The following is a 20,035-nucleotide window of genomic DNA, read 5'->3' as shown; positions in this document are numbered from 1 at the left end:
TAATGGGGTTAACATGGATGGGGACATTGTGGTTAGCATGAACCAGTCTAGGCCGAAAGGGCCTGTCTCCGTGCTGTCAGACTCTGACTCTCTACTGTCACAGACAGGAGAGAAATAAACTTAAAACTTCCAAATCCCTTTCCTTACTGCTCACAATATTGCTGTTTTGGAAATGTAGGCGTGTTTCTAAGTTCCTCTAATTTAAAGAATCTGCAACAGACTTTCATAGATTTAAAGATAATTTATTCACACACCCAGAGTGTAAACACAATCACATACTCAAAACAGATAATTATAGTACATTTCTACACGTTAAACCAAATGTGTTAAACCATTTCTACATGTGTTTAAATAATTAACAATTCATTTGTTTGACTTTTCATCGGTTCAGTTTATGGGACCAGGAGAGATCATCATCCTTTTCCATCTTAACAGATGGATTAAGAAAGACTGAACTCTGAGAACCACACTGTTGCTGGATTCCTACAAATGTTAAGCAGGTCAGCCAGCTACACAATTGAGACTTGTTTGTACCAGGTTGTTGTATTTCTGTACAGATACTATTGGAGTTTGGAATCAGACCAGGAGGTTTTTAAATGCCTTTACGGCATCCTTGTTCTTAAAAGGCAAAGATGGCAAACTCTTCGTGTTCTTGCAGTTCTTTTCTGGTTCTTGAGATAAAGGATTACAGTATCAGAAGTTTATTTTACTCATTTGTGGAATGTGGGTGTTGCTGGCTGGCCAGCATTTATGGCCCGTCCCAATTTCTCCTCGATGTGGTGGTTATGGTGGAGCTGCCTTCTTGAACCGCTGCAGTCCACTTGCTGTGGGTTGACCCACAATGCCGTTAGGAAGGGAATTCTAGGATTCTGATCAGCAACAGTGAAGAAATGGCAAAATATTTCCAAGTCAGGATGGTGAATGGCTTGAAGGGGAACTTGGAGATGTTGATTCCCACATATTCGCTATTGTCCTTCTGGATGGAAGTGGTTATGGATATGGAAGGTGCTGTCTGAGGATCTTTGGTGAATTTCTGCAGTGTATCTTGTAGATAGTACACACTGCTGCTACTGGGTGTCAATGATGGAGGAAGTGACATTTATGGATGTTGTACCAATCAAGTGGGCTGCTTTGCCCTGGATGGTGTCAAGCTTCTTGTGTTGTTGGAGCTGCACTCATCCAGGCAAATGCAGAGTACCCCATCACACTCCTGACCTGTGCCTTGTAGATGGGTGTATAGAGTCAGGTGGTGAGTTACCCCCCACAATATTCCTAGCCTCTGACCTGCATGGTAACCAGGTTTCCCAAACTAAATTGTTCCCATTGGCCTGTTTGGCCATATCCATCTAAACCTTTCCTATTCATGTACCTATCCAAATGGCTTTTCAATATTGCAACTGTACCTACCTCTACCACTTCCTCTGGCAGTTCATTCCATATACGTACCACTCTGAAACATTCACCCCTTCAGTCAGAGTCAGAGATGTACAACATGGAAACAGACCCTTCGGTCCAACCCGTCCATGCCGACCAGATATCCCAACCCCATCTAGTCCCACCTGCCAGCACTGGCCCATATCCCTCCAAACCCTTCCTATTCATATACCCATCCAAATGCCTCTTAGATGTTGCAATTGTACCAGCCTCCACCATATCCTCTGGCAACTCATTCCATACACGTACCACCCTCTGCATGAAAAAGTTGCCCCTTAGGTCCCTTTTATATCTTTTCCCCTCTCACCCTAAACCTACGCCCTCTAGTTCTGGACTCCCCGACCCCAGGGAAAAGACTTTGCCTATTTATCCTATTCATGCCCCTCAATTTTGTAAACCTCTAAGGTCACCCCTCAGCCTCCGACACTCCAGGGAAAACAGCCCCAGTCTGCTCAGCCTCTCCCTATAGCTCAAATCCTCCAACCCTGGCAACATCCTTGTAAATCTTTTCTGAATCCTTTCAAGTTTCACATCATCTTTCCGATAGGAAGGAGACCAGAATTGCACACAATATTCCAACAGTGGCCTAACCCATGTCCTGTTCAGCCGCAACATGACCTCCCAACTCCTGTACTCAATACTCTGACCATAAAGGAAAGCATACCAAACGCCTTCTTCACTATCCTTTCTACCTGCAACTCCACTTTCAAGGAGTTATGAACCTGCACTCCAAGGTGTCTGTGTTCAACAACACTCCCTAGGTCCTTACCATTAAGTGTTTAAATCCTGCTAAGATTTGCTTTCCCAACAGTCCCTTTTAAATCATTCCCCTCTCACCTCAAATCTATGCCGCCTAGTTTGAACTTCTCTAATTCAAAATGACATTCAAGCAGGCTGTAAGAAATAAGTATAAACAGTTGGCTGGGTTTTGAGGATATTTGGTCAAGGTTTGAGATCACAAAGCCCACACGGTGAACACTTCTGCAAGAATTTTCACTGAGTGAAAAAATTCCTTGGAGATGAAAGAAGCAGCCAATGAATACATGAACACAAACCTTCTCCCAAATACTTATGGAAAATGAAGCTGTACGGTGCTATTACAGGTAACAGACATGACATTTCAAAAATGATTTATATATCTTGACAGCACATTGAAGTAATATACATCCCACTCAAAGGAAAGGAAGAAGAAATCAATCATTGCCATTACGACTCTAGTCTCTCTCAGATGGAAACAGACACCAATGGGAGAAAGTCTAATCATTTGTCTCAGGACCTGGACGTGCTTGAACCATACTCAAACTAAATCAGTTCTTTTGAGTCCAGCTTCAGGTAGATCATAATCTCTAATTTGCCAGTGAAGTAGTTAGGACATGTTAGGTGAACATACATTTTTGGAAGACCCAATGATATTTCAGCCTGTAGTTCAGGCACAGCTAAAAAGCCCAGATGCTGCTCTGCAGAAATCACATTCAAATACAAATCACACTGACTCACATTCCAGAATTAGTATCTTAAAGGTCTACAGGCACCTAGGGGGAAGGAACAATCTCAACTCTCCCAGCCCAAGAATCTGACCATCCTTGATTCAGACTATTTTATAACTCCCCAAAAACAAAACAGACAAAAAAAAACACAGACAACAAAATACCCAATAAATTACACACTTTAATTTATACGAAGATACCAGGTAGATTTTGTGGTTATAGGTTCAGGCTTGGGTGCCTTGACGATGCAGAAAACACAGTCAAACAGGTGCATATGATTACAGCTCACGTATGAAGACTGAATTTCTAATGATTAAAGACCCTATTTCCCTTCAATCCCTCAACAGGATGTCACATCTCATTCCCAATCTCCTAATTTTAAAATTAAAATTCTGAAACCACACAGAGCAGACAAAGATTTAGTACAAATGGTCCCTTAAGTTTATATCAGCACAGTTACGACATAGGACTTACACACAGCAACGTGGTTGGATGAAATGCCATTGAAGCTGTACAGCAGACCCCAGCAAGAGAAAGTAATCACCTCAGTCGGACTGATTGCGTTGTTCCAATTAATGTCAAATATGTTGCCTTTGGTGCACACTCGTGCAATGTACAAACCTGAGAGCCACTGCTGACATCACGAGACAAACAGCTGCGTGACGTTCCAATGTCCACTGTTTCAAGTGAAGACATCAGAAGCATAAAAGAAAATGTAACATAAGCAACATAGTGAACAAAAGAGCATCATACAAAGATGCTAAGCATTCATTGGCTAATAATGACAAATTTCTAGGCTACAAAGTTAAAATCCCATTAACTTGTAAACATCAAGCTGCTTACAATAGATCACAGTCTGCAAAGTTAAGACTGATCATTCAGAGATGCAATGGCACCTAGATCAGTCCTTTCCAAATCTCCGGCCCTGCAGAATTAGGTCGAATCAGCAGAGAAAAAAGTGCAAGTGAATGGAGTTGCCAGTACATCTCCAGGTGGATAGCTATAATTTGCAAGTTGCCTACGGGTTTTGCTTGTTCAACTTTCTTGCTGCTTATTTCAGACAGTTAACAATTATCAAACCCCACTGAGTTCCCAGCTTACTGATTTTGTAAACAAAAAAAATCCTACTTGAACTGAGAATAAGCTTCACTGAATGGAAATGTTTCTATAGCAATACAGCAAAAATATTTTTGGATAATTTTCCTGATAATACTTCAAATGAAAGAACAATTCTACTTTGGGTTCTGCTGTATTCCGTAATGGCAACGCAGACAAAGAACTCCTGACAACACCGATTCCTTGCTTTCTCTTTATAGCTTACACTAGATTCCCAAAATAATGTGTGACTTCTGCACGTACACACCCACACCCGGTTTAGCACTGGGTTTCAGCTACTTCCTAATCGACTTGCAACGGCATGTATTTGGTTTGGTTTTAATTAAAAACAGCTGCATCATTTCACGAAGCTCTTGTTTGTACAATTAGTCAAGACGTGAGATTTCCTTCCCCTCCTTCAAGAACTTCAGTGCACAGAAGAAAAGCGATGTAAACACTTTTTGACATGAGCGGGATCAGGGAGGTGTTTCTGCACTGAGGCCCCCTTCCAAGCTAACACAATGTTCACATGGTCATATGTTCTGGTAAAACATAAGAGATGTCATCCCATGGGTGACGGTATAGTCCTTGCTTCAAACGTTTCTGATCCAGATAGTGTCCTGGAAAGTTAAAGTACATTAGTATCCACAGGAAGTAATGCAAACAAAAGACTTCAGGTTTCAGTTTAAAAGTAGGTATTTTTGAGAATCTTTTGGCATAAACTACTTAGGATAGCCTGCATTCCTTTAGCTATAAAAGTAATCCCAAGATAAAAAGGTATCCAAAGAATTGTTCAGAATTTAATTAAAATAAACCATTCTGTCCCACAAATGCTGACTAATATTTATGCTCCATACTAGCCCCTTCCAATGCTACCTTATCTTACCCTATTAATAATTCCTCTATCCCTTTTTCAAGGGGCTGGTTAGTTCAGTTTGGCTAGATGAATAGAGTAAAACCAACAGTTTTGGTTTCAATCTAAGTTATGATCATTTATATGTTTACTGTAAATATATCATTTACTGTTTTGTCACTTTATCCCATGCTTCTGTAACAGTTACCTTCAAACTATATAATGGTCTCTCTCCAATAGAAAGAGATGCCTATGATCCTTTGAGGATTGAGACTCCAGACTGTTCCTTTATCCCACATATACTTATCAATCTTTTCCTTACATACATCATTTGCATTCACTTCATACAGCAGCAATTTTCACAATCCAGCCACTGAGAATACAGTGACTTGCATCTCATCAGATGCCTTCACTTTGCTGGGACAAAAGCAGTAATGGAAAGGCGAATCCCTGCTGCCAACACTGCATGTTTCCTTGGACTGACAGTCTCGATCCTCAGCCACATGGTCCATTAGTGTGAAATGAGAAATTCACACATGCAATTTTGGAGCATGTCTGCCACCCACCCACAGACAAAGCAGACCAGATGATTTCACATCTGCTGGCAAAATTAAAAAGCAGCGTACGTTTTGCAACATCTTGCAAAAGTTATGTAAAAAGGTATGCAAAGTTATCAAAGAATGCCAGTAGATTCTACAAGATGAATAAATATCGGACAGATGCAGCTAACCATGGGGAAAGTGAGACGTCAATACATTGGACCCAAAGACAATAAATCAGGATAGTTTCTCCAAAGGAAACAGAAGAGAAGTTCAAGAACAAAGGGATCGATGGGTTTACAGAAGCAAGCTGGATTTCACTACTCCAAAATAATCACAAATATTGGTTGTTAAACTCATGATGATTACAATGCTTTCATTGTAGAAAATCTTAAATTTATCTGGAGTGGGTGCATTCAGTTTTGGACCTTGTGGAGGGGTACACAGATTCACCAGAATGACACCAGGGCTCACAGGGACAACTGAAAAACTTCCTATTCCCAAGTGCATAGGAAGCAGAGGTCTAACGAGGTTAGGTCTAGGAACATGAATTAAGGAAGCACTTCCTGGTCAAAACAGGAACTCTGCTAAATCTATGAATTTCAAATCAATTAAAAATTTGAGACCAAGATGGGGCAGTTTTTGCAAGGACTCTGGAACTAAAGTAGGTAAACTGAGTGAGAATCAGCTATTTACGATCTAACTTGGCTCCATTTTCCTTCAGATTCTCTTCTGATCTATCCAGTTCAGTCTTGAAAATTTAAATGAACCCAGAACACAGTCCAGATTTCCACAATCCTTTGTGCACAAGTGCTTCCCTACTTCACTCGAGCAGTCTAAATCCAAGATAGTGGTGGGGAGAGAGCATAGCAAATGTAACTCCAGCTATCTTATGCCTTCTAAAAGGATCATCTAAAAGGAAACTAATAATGAACTTACCAATAAAGCCCATACTTCGTCCAAGCACAAAGATTCCATTCAGGGCACCAATCTCCACATACTCATCAGCTTCCTCCCTGTACAAAATTTAGGCAAATTAGCACTACTTTCGAATTGAGAAAGATAGGTCAACATAAACTACTCTGTACTCAGACACTGGCATAGAGCCAGCACTTGCTGTTCATGTAGAATTGTCAACAATGCACAGTACAAAACTATTATGGCAAATAATTGGATTTCCTTCTAGAATCTTCCCTTTATTCCAGTGAACATTACAAATCTATTTTTGCTTTGAAATCTGTTATGCAACTTTCACCCCTTAGTATCTCTCTCAACCATTGAAAAAAATCCTCAACCACCCCAGAGTGCAGCAGCTACCAGATGCTGAACCTTCAGGAGATAGATGGACTTTTAATCATTAATGATTTGAAGGGTTACGAAGATAGGTGCAATCAGCCATAATCCTATTAAACAGTAGAGCAAGCTTATGGGGCTGAATTGCCTACTCCCACTCAGGTTGCAACACAGAACTGCACAGTACAGGAACAGGCCTTTCACTGTCGGGTGACTGTGAGAGTTTGCCCATTCTCCCCATGTCCAAAACTGTGCAGGCTTGGTGGATTGGCCATGGGAAATGCAGGGTTACAGTGATAGAGTTGAGTGGTGTTCTGGATAGGATGCTCTTCGGATGGCCAGTATGGACTTGACAGGCCAAATGGCCTGCTTCCACACTAAGGATTCTACAATTCAACTTAGAAAGCAGTGAAACTGGAAACAAGGAAGTTGCCCATATGCGCTCAGAGACAGTGCATCCTGTGGCTGCACTTGTACTCTTGATGGAGAAGGGATAATTTCACTGCTTTACAACTCCAACAACTGCGATCATACTCAATTGAATAAAAACTGCTATGAAGCACCCAAAGGTTGTGAAATGTTGTAGAAATCCTTTTTCTGTCACTGAATTCAATAACAGCCTCAGATAATTCCACATCAAAATGTGTAACCTTTCCTACACAGAGAGAACATACCTTGTAAATGCACCACAGTTTCTTAGCAAGTCAACCATGGCAACACCAATAAAACCGTCAACATTCAGGATAAGATTTGGTTTCTGAAAAAAAAATTAACCATTCAATTCTCAAACAATATTTATACATCAATAATAAACACAGATGGGGCAAGCTTTTAATAACTGCAACAATTCAGAAATGGTTAATTCTTCAGAATATGCATTATTAAAAATAAAACATAAGCATGGCTCGTGAAAGCTCATCCAACCACATTTTGTGCTGCAGATTTTACTTAAGGAAAAGCTTTCATATAAAAAGAACCACATTTTGTTGATGCTGCTGTTGGCAAATAATTTGGAAACAAGCTAATTCAGTGACAAAAAATGGAAAGTACTGCAGATGCTGTAAGTCAGATAAAATCAGAAGTTGCTGGAAAAGATCAACAGGTTCTGCAGCAGCTGTGAAGAGAAAATAGAATCAATGTTTGGGTCTAGTGACCGTTCCTCAGAACACAGCTCAGTGACTGCTTGCCCAGATTCTGCATTTAACCAACTTGCCATCTGATTATGAAGGTACATTCCACAGTGTACAGCACAAAACTACGGGATGGTTTCGAGTTTGAAGCTAATCAAAGTCTAAAGTCTAAAATAAAATTTGAGCTATGAAAGGAGTGATTGTTCCAGGTAATCCCAATGAAGGCTCTGCTTCCTTCCCTACCAAAACTCTGAAGGTCTTGATTAGAGTTACCAAAATCAGTTTTGAAATTTCTACAGGGGAATTAGTATTCATCACTCAATCCCTGATAGAACTGAAGTCTGTGGAAGATAGGTTATTTGCTGACCAGTTTTCAGGTTCCTGTGCAAGTTCCATACCTTGGAGGTAGTAATCTTCTCCACTTCTAGCGCATAGTCGAGGAGAGGTGTGGCTGGGAAGTGCTGCTTCACAAAATCTTTTAGGATCTGTACCCTCATGTCAGGATTGTTAATCTGTGATCAGGAAAGTTTAATTCATCAAATACCATAATGGCAATTTAAATGTGCAGTACATACCAGGATCTCTATCAGATCATGGTATTCCCAAAGTGACTGATCATCATTCCCAGACTGTATTTTTGTGATGGCTGAAATGTTGTCACCTCTAGATGTAGTTACCCCATGTATATTGATCCAACCTCCCAATCTTCAACTCGGAATAAATCAGAGTGCTTCCAAAACACTAAACGTCAACACAATTGGTAGATTACAGCCACTGTACTCCAGCAACTCAAGACAACTCATACTTGTGTTCCAAACTCTGGTTTTCCTGTTTTAATTTGCAAAAAGCTATTCCTTGAAAAGTCTTAAATCAATTCACCACAATCATGAGATAATGTGAGATGTATGACATTTATTTGTATTTAATTTAGAAATGTCACCTTCAGTGATAAACCCTTGTAAACCCAAGTCAAAAACACTGCAGATACTCATGAGAATAGGACAGATCAGCACTTGCATGAGGCAGGTTATCAATAAGTGGAAGTTTATTAATTACCCTTTATTACTTCCAAACAATGCAAAATGCATTGTTGGCAAGATAATAGTGTATCCAACACTCAGCACAGCCAAGGGCCTGAGTAGCAGAGTTTCTGACCAAAGCAACACATTTCACTGTCCTCTTGTGACATCTGGTGGCTAGTTACAGAACTGCAGCAACAGCCAGTATCGCCCAATGAGTCACTTTCATGTGGGGAAGGTGCATTCCATTTCTTTTTATATAAAAGTTCTTTATAAAAAAGGACTGAATCATCTTTTAAGAATGCGTTTCTCAGGTTTGCATTATCAGCACAGCCCTCTTCCACATTCCCAGGCAGTACATTCCAAATTTCCACCACCTGCTGAATCTCCTGCCCCTTACCCTAAATGTATGCCTTCTCATGACTGACCCTTCAACCAAGGGGAACATCTGTTCTCTATCCACCCATACCCCTCAATCCTCTACACCTCAACCACACCCCCTAAACCCCTCTATTCTAAAGATGCCAATCCATGTCTATTCGACTTCAATTTCTCCATCTCAGGCAACATCCTGGTGAACGTCCTTTGTACCCCCTCTAATGCTATCACATCCTTCCTGCAGTCAGGTGACCAGAACTGCACTCGATACTCCAGTGTACAAACTCCAACATTGCTCTTACACTCTATGGCATGGCTGATGAAAGCAAATGTCGTATGTGCCTTAACTACACTATTCATGTGCTCAGGGGAGAAAGTGAGGTCTGCAGATGCTGGAGTATCAGAGGTGAAAATATGTTGCTGGAAAAGTGCAGCAGGTCAGGCAGCATCCAAGGAGCAGGAGATTCGACGTTTCGGGCATAAGCCCTTCTTCAGGAATGAAGGAGGGCTTCATCAGGCCATTCCTGATGAAGGGCTTATGCCCGAAACGTTGAATTTTCCTGCTCCTTGGATGCTGCCTGACCTGCTGCGCTTTTCCAGCAACACATTTTCAGCTATTCATGTGCTCAGCCAACTTCAGGGATCTGTGAATAATTACCCCAAGATCCTGCTGTTCCTCTAAGCTACCCAGTGTCCTGCCTTTCATTAAACATTCCCTCATCTCGCTTCTTCTTCCAAAGTGCATCACAGTTATCAGGGTTAAATATCATTGGCCCATTTGACCAAGCCATCTCTATCTTCCTGTAACATACAACCACCTTCTTCACTATTAACTGCTCTACCAATCTTGGTGTCATCTGATAATTATCATATCATTCTCTCCCCACCCCCCCATCCCCAAATACATCATAGGCAGCGGTAAGATAGGAACCTACATCTCTATCGAGACTGGAGTTCAGTTGGTGTCTTTTCCCAGGGTAGAAACGACAATTCCTAGGGGACATGGGTTTAAGTTAAAAGGAGTAAGTTTAAAGTCGATGTGAGAGGCAAGCTTGTTTTTGTTTGTGTGTTTTTTTAAAAAGAGGGTAGCAAGTGCCCGGGATATGCTGCCAGAGATGGTGGTGGAAGCAGATACAATAACAACTTTTAAGAGGCATCTTGACAGAGACGTGAGAAGGCGGGGAATAGGGGGATCCACAGCTTGTACAGGCAAAAGGTTTTTAGTTTAGAAAGGCATCATGTATCAGCACTGTCTTGGAGAGCTGAAAAGCCTGTTCTGTACTGGACAGTTCTTTGCTCCCAACCCCCAACAGTGATCAATCACCTCATCACAATATCGATGAACGAACTACCTTACTCCAGCTGTAATCACCAGCCCCACCTGCATTCTCCTCCCTTGTTCATTCCACAAAATGATCAATGCACCATCCTCTCATCTGCCGATTCATGTGACACCAAACTGCTAATTACCAATGATTCCAGAATGAGTGTGCATGTACTCATGCAAATAGGACAGGTTTCTTTCAAAAGGGGATGAAGACAGAGGTTCTGCTCAAAGGAAAACAGCCAGCAGATACAGATCAGGGCCAGGTGATGTGGTTCAGGTGAGTTTGGTCACAGATTTCCCATGACGTGAGGATGCATTTAAAAAAACATTGGTTTTTAGGTCATTTCAGTTTTTGGATGAGAGTTCAAGGATACCCGAATTGTACTCTCACCAGATCTCATAAGAAATGCAAAGGTGTAGTCATGTCATCCTGCCTTTGATACTGGAAGCCAGACTAGCACATGGCATGCAAAACTGAGAGAGAACCCACCGACTTGACTCGATGTCCAATTCCCATAATCAGCTTCCCTTCTTTTTTCATCTTATTGACAAAGTCCATCGGGATGAGGCTGCTGTCGAAAGCTTTGCTGAACTGCTTTGCAGCTGCATCTAAAGCCCCTCCAAATCGATCACCCTATGGACAGGTGCACACATACAGCAAAAATATATTAGTGATTTGGGAATACGGATTTCTGTATCCATAATACAACAATCAACTCAATGAAAATATATTTACAGCAAACACTCAAATAGATTTGAATTTGAGCCTTCCCATGGTAATATTCCAAAGGCAACAAGCAAGAAGCAGATGATGCTCAGTGGGGCCATATACAGTCCCTCCTCGATTGGCTTCATTGGCACTGAGCCCTTAGAACCAACCAGTTTTCTTGTCTTCGCACCAGAAACAGTATGAGTGCAGCAAACTGCCAAAGTTAAACTGTACCAGACATAGTAACCACAGAATCCCTAGTGTGGAAGTAGGCCATTCGGCCCACACCAACACTCCCAAACAGCATCCCACACAGACCTCCACCCTATTCCATAACCTGACATATCCCATGGCTAGTCCACCTAATCTGCCCATCTCTGGACTGAGGGGGGAAACCATTACATTCAGAGAGAACCCATGCAGACCTGGGGGAAACTCGCAAACTCCACCCAGACAGCTGATTGGGGCTGGAACATGAACCTAGGTCCCTGGCACCATGCTCCCCTGCTTAAACAGTGGTAACAGAAGCTGTTAGCCTTCAGTTGCTCATGAAGGATTTCTAGTCACTGATTCCAAAACAGTGTATGATAATTACAAATGCACATCAGCATAACTTGAAAGCTTGAAGCAATAACAGATGCCCTCTAACGTGCAGTTGCTGACCTGAGATCATTGGGAGTATATTCAAGATTCTGGGAAGCCCGAATTGCTTATTAATACTGACTGAAACATTCACAGCTTCCTATGATCCCAGCTCACTCACTATAGCAGCAGAAATAGTATGCACGGATTGTAAAGCACAGGGAGTGCAGTCAGGAAGAGTGGGTCTAAGTGGGACATTATTACAGTGATATTGCTGATCATTTGGGTAATTTAATATAATTATTTCTTCCTGATATACAATAGGAGAAACAAAAATTAACCAGCCTGGAAGATTAGTTTCTCCAGATTAGTTACCAGTTTAGAGGCTGATCAATCATTATCCTGCTCAGCAATTTAGCACATTCTTACAAACCGACAATGATACATCTCTGGTATGGAATCAGTATGAGAGTCAGTGAGGGAGCTGACAAACAGGTGCTGTTTGCTTGGATCTCAACAATTCAGGTGCACAGTCAGTACCTACCTCACAAAGCAGAGACTTGCCTCAATTTAAAAATAATGGATGAGTAGGTTTAAAATCAAAAAAGCAAACAGGATACGCAGATTAAAATGTATAATCCGCATTCTATTGATTTGCATCAAGATAAATACAATACTGAGGCTCACAATGGTAAGGAGGCCAGATGTGAGGCTGGATATAAGATCCTTCCCTGCTCGTGCACAGACAATGGTGTTGTGAGCCCCAGAGACGGCGGGACCATGGTCTGCTGTTACCATCAGGCACATCTCAATAAAATGGCAGGCATGCTTTGGCAATCTTGAAGAAAAGACACAGAGATAGAATAATGTCACATTGTGGAACAAAGAGACAAACATTTACCAAACCCACCTTCAGCTATTAGATTGAAAACACTAACTCTAAACTGCAACACTTTATTAGCTTCTTTACCAGTGACAGTTTGCAGATTAATACTTGTCATTTTACTTTGAAGAAAAATTCCCATGTTACTCCACTTTCTGCTCCATGCCACCATCTTGTTAGCACACACTGCTCTGCAGGGAGATACAACAATGCAAAGAAACATTTGGGACTGAAATCTCAGGAGGCATTCAGAGCATTACCATGGACTGGATTACCAAAGATTAATGTTCATCCTAAATGATTCACACTCATTGCAATGCTTTGTTTCATAGAACCAGCAAAATGTTCACAAGGATTACAGGGATCCAATGAGATTTTTCAGGTGGCCCAGTATTTCCCGGTTTATCAGTGCAGAGAGCTATATTGATCACTGCTGTTTGAAAATTATACTACCACTTTCATCCCCCCCATTCTAGCCAATCTACATCAAACACCTGGAGTTAAAATGGTTTAGTCAGTGCCAAAGAATATTGCTGCAGGATTAGGCACAGATCTCACCTTCTCTGGAACCACAGCAAGCCTAAGACACCGCCCAGACCCATTTCCTCCTTGAAGATTTCCGTGATGGGCATCCCTGCATAGATGAGCTCCTGACCCCGCTCGTCACAGATGCTGGTCATGAAGGAAGCTGGTTTACGGATGAGACCCAACTCCTGCAATATATGTTCAAAGCACATATTTAAAAAAATCAGAATAGGTTTACTTGATGAAAAATATAATTATTTAGATCAGGATAGTTTAAAACAGATCTCTCACATGGCTGCCAGAGATCATTTCTTTGAATGAACGAATAAATACTGGGATCAAAACATTCCCAGTCAATTTAAGCTTGCATTGTAGGCTGGATTCCCAGATATGGGTGAACAAAGGTAGTGCCAAAACTTTAAAGTGACATTTCATAAAGCGTCAGAGAGGTACAGCATGGAAACAGACCCTTCGGTCCAACCCGTCCATGCCGACCAGATATCCCAAACCCATTTAGTCCCACCTGCCAGCACCCAGCCCACATCCCTCCAAACCCTTCCTATTCATATACCCATCCAAATGCCTCTTTAATGTTGCAATTGTACCAGCCTCCACCACTTCCTCTGGCAGCTCATTCCATACATGTACCACTCTCTGCGTGAAAAGGTTGCCCCTTAGGTCTCTTTTATATCTTTCCCCCCCTCACCCTAAACCTATGCCCTCTAGTTCTGGACTCCCCAACCCCAGGGAAAAGACTTTGCCTATTTATCCTATCCATGCCCCTCATAATTTTGTAAACTTCTATAAGGTCACCCCTCAGCCTCCGACGCTCCAGGGAAAACAGCCCCAGCCTGTTCAGCCTCTCCCTGTATCTCAAATCCTCCAACCCTGGCAACATCCTTGTAAATCTTTTCTGAATCCTTTCAAGTTTCACAACATCTTTCCAATAGGAAGGAGCGCAGAATTGCACGCAATATTCCAAAAGTGGCCTAACCTACGTCCTGTACAGCCGCAACATGACCTCCCAACTCCTGTACTCAATATTCTGATCAATAAAGGAAAGCATACCAAACGCCTTCTTCACTATCCTATCTACCTGTGACTCCACTTTCAAGGAGCTATGAACCTGCACTCCAAGGTCTCTTTGTTCAGCAACACTCCCTAGGACCTTACCATTAAGCATATAAGTCCTGCTAAGATTTGCTTTCCCAAAATGGAGCACCTCGCATTTATCTGAATTAAACTCCATCTGCCACTTCTCAGCGCATTTGCCCATCTAGTCCAGATCCTGTTGTAATCTGGAGGTAACCCTCTTCGCTGTCCACTACACCTCCAATTTTGGTGTCATCTGCAAACTCACTAACTGTACCTCTTATGCTCGCATCCAAATCATTTATGTAAATGACAAAACGTAGAGGGCCCAGCACCGATCCTTGTGGCACTCCACTGGTCACAGGCCTCCAGTCTGAAAAACAATCCTCCACCACCACCCTCTGTCTTCGACCTTTGAGCCAGTTCTGTATCCAAATGGCTAGTTCTCCCTATGTTCCATGAGATCGAATCTTGCTGATCAGTCTCCCATGGGGAACTCGTCGAACGGCTTACTGAAGTCCATATAAACCACATCTACTGCTCTACCCTCAATCTTCTTTGTTACTCCTTCTAAAAACTCGATCAAGTTTTCCTACACACAAGGCCATGTTGACTATCCCTGATCAGTCCTTGCCTTTCCAAATACATGTACATCCTCTCCCTCAGGATTCCAACAACTTGCCCACCACTGAGGTCAGGCTCATTGGTCTATAGTTCCCTGGCTTGTCTTTACTGCCCTTCTTAAACAGTGGCACCATGTTTGCCAACCTCCAGTCTTCTGGCACCTCACCTGTGACTATCGATGATACAAATATCTCAGCAAGAGGCCCAGCAATCACTTCTCTAGCTTCCCAGAGTTCTCGGGTACACCTGATCAGGTTCTGGGGATTTATCCACCTTTAACCGTTTCAAGACATCCAGCACTTCCTCCTCTGTAATCTGGACATTTTGCAAGATGTTACCATCTATTTCCCTACAGTCTATATCTTCCATATCCTTTTCCAGAGTAAATAATGACGCAAAATATTAATTTAGTATCTCCCCCATTTTCTGTGTATCACGACTTGAAGAAAATCTTCCCAATTGACCAACGTGGTGCCTAAGGGGATTGATAAACCAATGCACTTCTGTCCATTCAGGCTGGATATGTCATAAGGAATTTATCAACAGCAACATAAATCACCAGACATCAAAAGAAACACAAAAGGGAGACTACAGCGGATAGTCTCAGGAAGGTCCTTTCTGCAGCTCCCACTGTAATTTACTGCTCCATTATTGGCCATGGTAGTAGGGGGGAAGGGGGTGCAATATCTACAAAGTTGCAAAACAAACCATTGCCTTAAGGCCATATACAATTATCACATTGAGAGAGCAGCAGTGGAACAAGCCTCCCAGCTAAAGTTGCTGGCTGCATCGACAACTTACTCTGGCCCAGGAATAGTCCATTGGCACGGTCGGAGGAGGAACTTCTTGTGCAGGTACGATCACACCCTTAGCAACCAGGTCATCATAAACATTTCTGTCAAATTAAAAAGATTTCTCAATCTGTAGTATTCTTGACAACACTGTGGCAGTATATTATTGGTTTAAATAGGTCAGCTCACGATCAGCCAGCCACTGTTCAATCGCTAGATTGACAGGTGCTTATAAAGAGCTCTGCCCAGTAAATCTCTTCTGTTCAGAGCACCAACCTACCCTTTCCCTGTTACAGCACCAGTTCAGTCTGCTTTTCTGCCACACATTCCCACACCAGTAAACTATGTTTATCTGAATCACCGAGTAAAATAAATACTTCCAAGATGTGGCCTAAGTTTGCTCTTCACCACCATCCCTTTATTCCCAAGTGTGTCTGGAGTATGCTCTTACTTGATGACCTCTCCTAGTTCATCAAAGTTCCTTGGCACAATAGCTCCACTCTCTCTCAGTGCCTGGTTCTTGGCTACCGCTGTCTCAGAATTCTCATTAGCACAGGCACCAGCATGGCCAAACTGCACCTGTATCAGGGGAGAGAACAAAATACTTGTTACCTGATCAAGAAATGAGACATTAATTTCCACCACATGCAAAAATTAAATCCTGTCAAGTCACTGTCTCTAACCACAGCCATATATATATTTATGGCATTGACATGTTTTACAAAACTTATTTACTAGCATATATTTGCAGCTTGCGACAGAAAGCTTTTTTGTTAAAATCCCTGTGAATTTTTACACTAAGGGAAGGCAAGTATTATTGTTGAGAAATTAGTGCATCTTCCAAACTTAGGATCCCAGTGCCAGTCACCAATATTCACAGGTCAAAGCTCAAAGGAGTAAAGCTGCTTCTACTACACATCCCAGGAGGTCAGATACATAAGGAGTTAGGGACCAAATCTCACTCTACCACACAAACACAGTGAACAGCCAAAACAACATCCATCATCTCCAGCCAGAGTGTGAAATTCTCAACATGGTCTTAATGTTGCACTCTGGGCCAATACCATAAGGATCTAAGTTGAAAAGGTCCTATCACATCAGACACCATAAAACAGCTTTTATTTCATTGTTCTGGTTGCCTTTGAACATGGGTCCTCAAGTCTTCTTTTTCTTATTGAAAATATGCTTTAAAGTGTGTGGAATGACTAATATACCCTTACCTCAGAGGCAAACATAGTTGCACAGGTCCCAATGCACCAGATGACCACAGGTTTTGAGATTCGTCCTTCCTTAATCCCCATGCAGATCTTGTATTCCTCATTTCCACCAATCTACAGAAAGTTTGAGGTTAGATTGTTCCCATTTGCCTCCATTAATTCTCCAGTTTAGACATGTAATATTAAAACTCTTAAAAGTTTTAAGCAAAATAAAAGTCAGAGATGCCGAACTCCCAGCGACACTGCCACCAGACAGTGCGCAGGTGGAGCTGGATATCCAAAACCAGTATATATACTGAAAGAAAAATGTCAATTCCAAGTCAAATGATGCCAATCAAAGCTTGAATGAATAAATGCAGCACTTAGAAGTGGTACTTTATCAGGAGTAGGGATCTACTGGAGATGAGAATCAAGAGTGTGGTGCTGGAAAAGCACAGATCAAGAAGCAGAGGAGGAGAATTCGGTTTTGGGTATAAGCCCTACATCAGGAATCTGCAGCCCTCGCTTTTTTCCCCCCAGCTACTGGAGATGTTAAATTAAGGCTAATCTGCCTTTTCTGGTCAACGGTTACTTCCATTCCTCCACAAATGCCAATAAAGAAATGAGTTTGTCGTAATCCTGTTTGTAGATTCCTGCTGCACACAATACAATTGCCAGGCTTGCCTAAAATAGTAGCAATTGCACTTCAGAAATAACTGAACAGTGAAGCTACACAGGATGGCCTGAAGAGGTGAAAAGTATTTCATTAATGAACACACCTTTAGTCTTCCATTTAGTCAGAATTCCCAAAGCTCTTAATTCAAAGATTACTCTAATAGAAATTTCAAAATTTTGATGGATTATAATTATGGTTTCAGTCCATGTTGCAAACCCTCTAAACTTCACCAATCTCTCCTTCCCAATGACAAAATTATAAGCGAGGATCACATTTTTAAAATGTGCAAATTTTCTGTAAATCTGAAGTTAAAGAACTATAAAAGTTTTTGGCAGGTAGATAAAAATATTGCTTCAGAGTCATATACCTCCTGTAATAAAGCATCACATCTTATAGCCCACTACCCAATAGCAATCAAATTGTAGTTAGCAGCAAGACTGCAGTTCCCTTCCTAGCAACAAAGTTTAGACACAGTCAGTGAAGAACTGGACCACAATTCAGGGACTTAAACCAATGCCTGCTAGAGCTACGCACCTCTCCAAGGACAACAATCATCTTAACTCCTGGTGTGTCCTGGTAACGCAAAACATGATCCATGAATGTAGATCCTGGGTACCTGGTGTAAGGGAGAAGTAACACTGTCATCTTTCCAAGTTAGTATTTACTCCGAGAGTTTTTTTCATTGATAAGTATCTTTGAAACATGAGTAATCAAGTGTTACTTTTAAAAATAACATGATACGGTTTTTGGTGAAATGCAGTTTAAGGAACAGCTTTGGCTACGATAAAAATGGTGATACCCAGAATGGTGATCTGAACACCACATTCAAACAGCCATGGGGGGATTCTAGGTTCTGCACAAAGATTTTTTTTTATTAACATCAGTGAGTAATCTGTCATTTGATGACAGTTTGGGGAATTTTTGCGTAAAACTTAACATGCAGAATTTATGGGTAAGATGAAGAAAATCAATGGTGCACAGGTGCACATGGGACAAGGGGATGTGCAGGGGCACCTGGAGGCTATGTAAAGGAGTGAAGCAATATCCACAAAAAAGTAGTGAAAGAACATTTAGTATATTGACAAGTCAAAGTCAGACTCTGCTGCTGTAGGACACCATCCAGTTAAAATCTAAAACAAAGCACTCATTCATTTTGTCAGTTAAACTACTTTATTTGCTAAAATTACTTCCTTTTAGATTATTCTAATGCCTATTTTGAACCGGCAGGTATTAAGCTCAATTTCTATTTGAAATTCTGACTGTTGCCTCAGCTGGAAGCCATGTATCCAAATATCTGAATGAAGAGGAGGCAGCCATTGGGACGTTCGCATCTGCTCAGCCATTCAATAAGCTGATCAGACTGTGGTCTCAACTTCACTTTCCTATCTACTCCTGATAACTGCTGACTCCCTTATTAGTCAAGGATCTAACACTGCCTTAAAAATATTCAAAGGACCTGCCTCCACCACCCTCTGGGAAAGAGCTACAAAGAATCACCATCTCAGAAAAAAAACACATGTTTCTTAAATGGAAGACCACTCATTTTAAATGGTAAACTCTAGTTCTAGTTTCTACCACCAAGGTAAAAATCTTCACAGCGTTCATCCTGTCAAGTCCCCTCAGGATCCGATGTCTCGATTCCTTATTCTTCTAAACACTAGAGTCATAGAGATGTACAGCATGGAAACAGATCCTTCAGTCTAACCCGTCCAGGCCGACCAGATATCCTGACCCAATCTAGTCCCATCTGTCAGCACCAGGTCCATATCCCTCTAAACCCTTCCTATTCATATACCCATCCAAATGCCTCTTAAGTGTTGCAATTGTACCAGCCTCCACCACATCCTCTGGTAGCTCATTCCATACATATACCAAACTCCTTAGGTCCCTTTGCCCCTTAGGTCTCTCTTATATCTTTCCCCTCTCACCCTAAACCTATGCCCTCTAGTTCTGGACTCCCCGACCCCAGGGAAAAGACTTCGTCTATTTATTGTGGTTCTGTTCGCCGAGCTGGGAGTTTTTGTTGCAAGTGTTTCATCCCCTTTCTCGGTGACATCCTCAGTGCTTGGGAGCCTCCTGTGAAGCACTTCTGTCATGTTTCCTTCGGCATTTATAGTGGCTTGTCAGTTGCTGTCCGCTGCAGTGGCCGGTATATTGGGTCCAGGTCGATGTGTTTGTTGATAGAATCAGTGGATGAGTGCCATGCCTCTAGGAACTCCCTGGCTGTTCTGTTTGGCTTGCGCTATAATAGTAGTGTTGTCCCAGTCGAATTCATGTTGTTTGTCGTCTATGTGTGTGGCTACTAAGGATAGCTGGTCGTGTTGTTTCGTGGCTAGTTGGTGTTCGTGGATGCGGGTTGTTAGCTGTCTTCCTGTTTGCCCTATGTAGTGTTTTGTGCAGTC

The 20,035-nt window shown here is 41.8% G+C and overlaps 1 protein-coding gene across 4 annotated transcripts in view; it reads right to left on the bottom strand.

Annotated features, from left to right (window-relative positions):
* Window positions 1-3,082: 3,082 nt before the first annotated feature.
* The window catches only part of aclya (ATP citrate lyase a), a 78,647-nt gene continuing 61,694 nt past the window's right edge, over window positions 3,083-20,035 (bottom strand). For all 4 annotated transcript variants that reach the window (XM_060848947.1, XM_060848949.1, XM_060848950.1 and 1 more), the window contains 11 exons: window positions 18,168-18,249; window positions 16,982-17,092; window positions 16,213-16,340; window positions 15,772-15,865; window positions 13,288-13,442; window positions 12,534-12,684; window positions 11,046-11,189; window positions 8,230-8,343; window positions 7,376-7,458; window positions 6,348-6,424; window positions 3,083-4,636 (listed from right to left, as the gene is read on the bottom strand). In XM_060848947.1, coding sequence (XP_060704930.1) covers window positions 4,542-4,636; window positions 6,348-6,424; window positions 7,376-7,458; window positions 8,230-8,343; window positions 11,046-11,189; window positions 12,534-12,684; window positions 13,288-13,442; window positions 15,772-15,865; window positions 16,213-16,340; window positions 16,982-17,092; window positions 18,168-18,249 — 1,234 coding nt within the window. In that variant the 3' untranslated portion in view covers window positions 3,083-4,541. The remainder of the gene's footprint in view (window positions 4,637-6,347; window positions 6,425-7,375; window positions 7,459-8,229; window positions 8,344-11,045; window positions 11,190-12,533; window positions 12,685-13,287; window positions 13,443-15,771; window positions 15,866-16,212; window positions 16,341-16,981; window positions 17,093-18,167; window positions 18,250-20,035) is intronic.

The sequence above is a fragment of the Hemiscyllium ocellatum genome, chromosome 32 (genome assembly GCF_020745735.1).
Source record: "Hemiscyllium ocellatum isolate sHemOce1 chromosome 32, sHemOce1.pat.X.cur, whole genome shotgun sequence".
NCBI classification, from domain to species: Eukaryota; Metazoa; Chordata; class Chondrichthyes; order Orectolobiformes; family Hemiscylliidae; genus Hemiscyllium; species Hemiscyllium ocellatum.
This window is presented reverse-complemented; position numbering and strand designations above follow the sequence as displayed.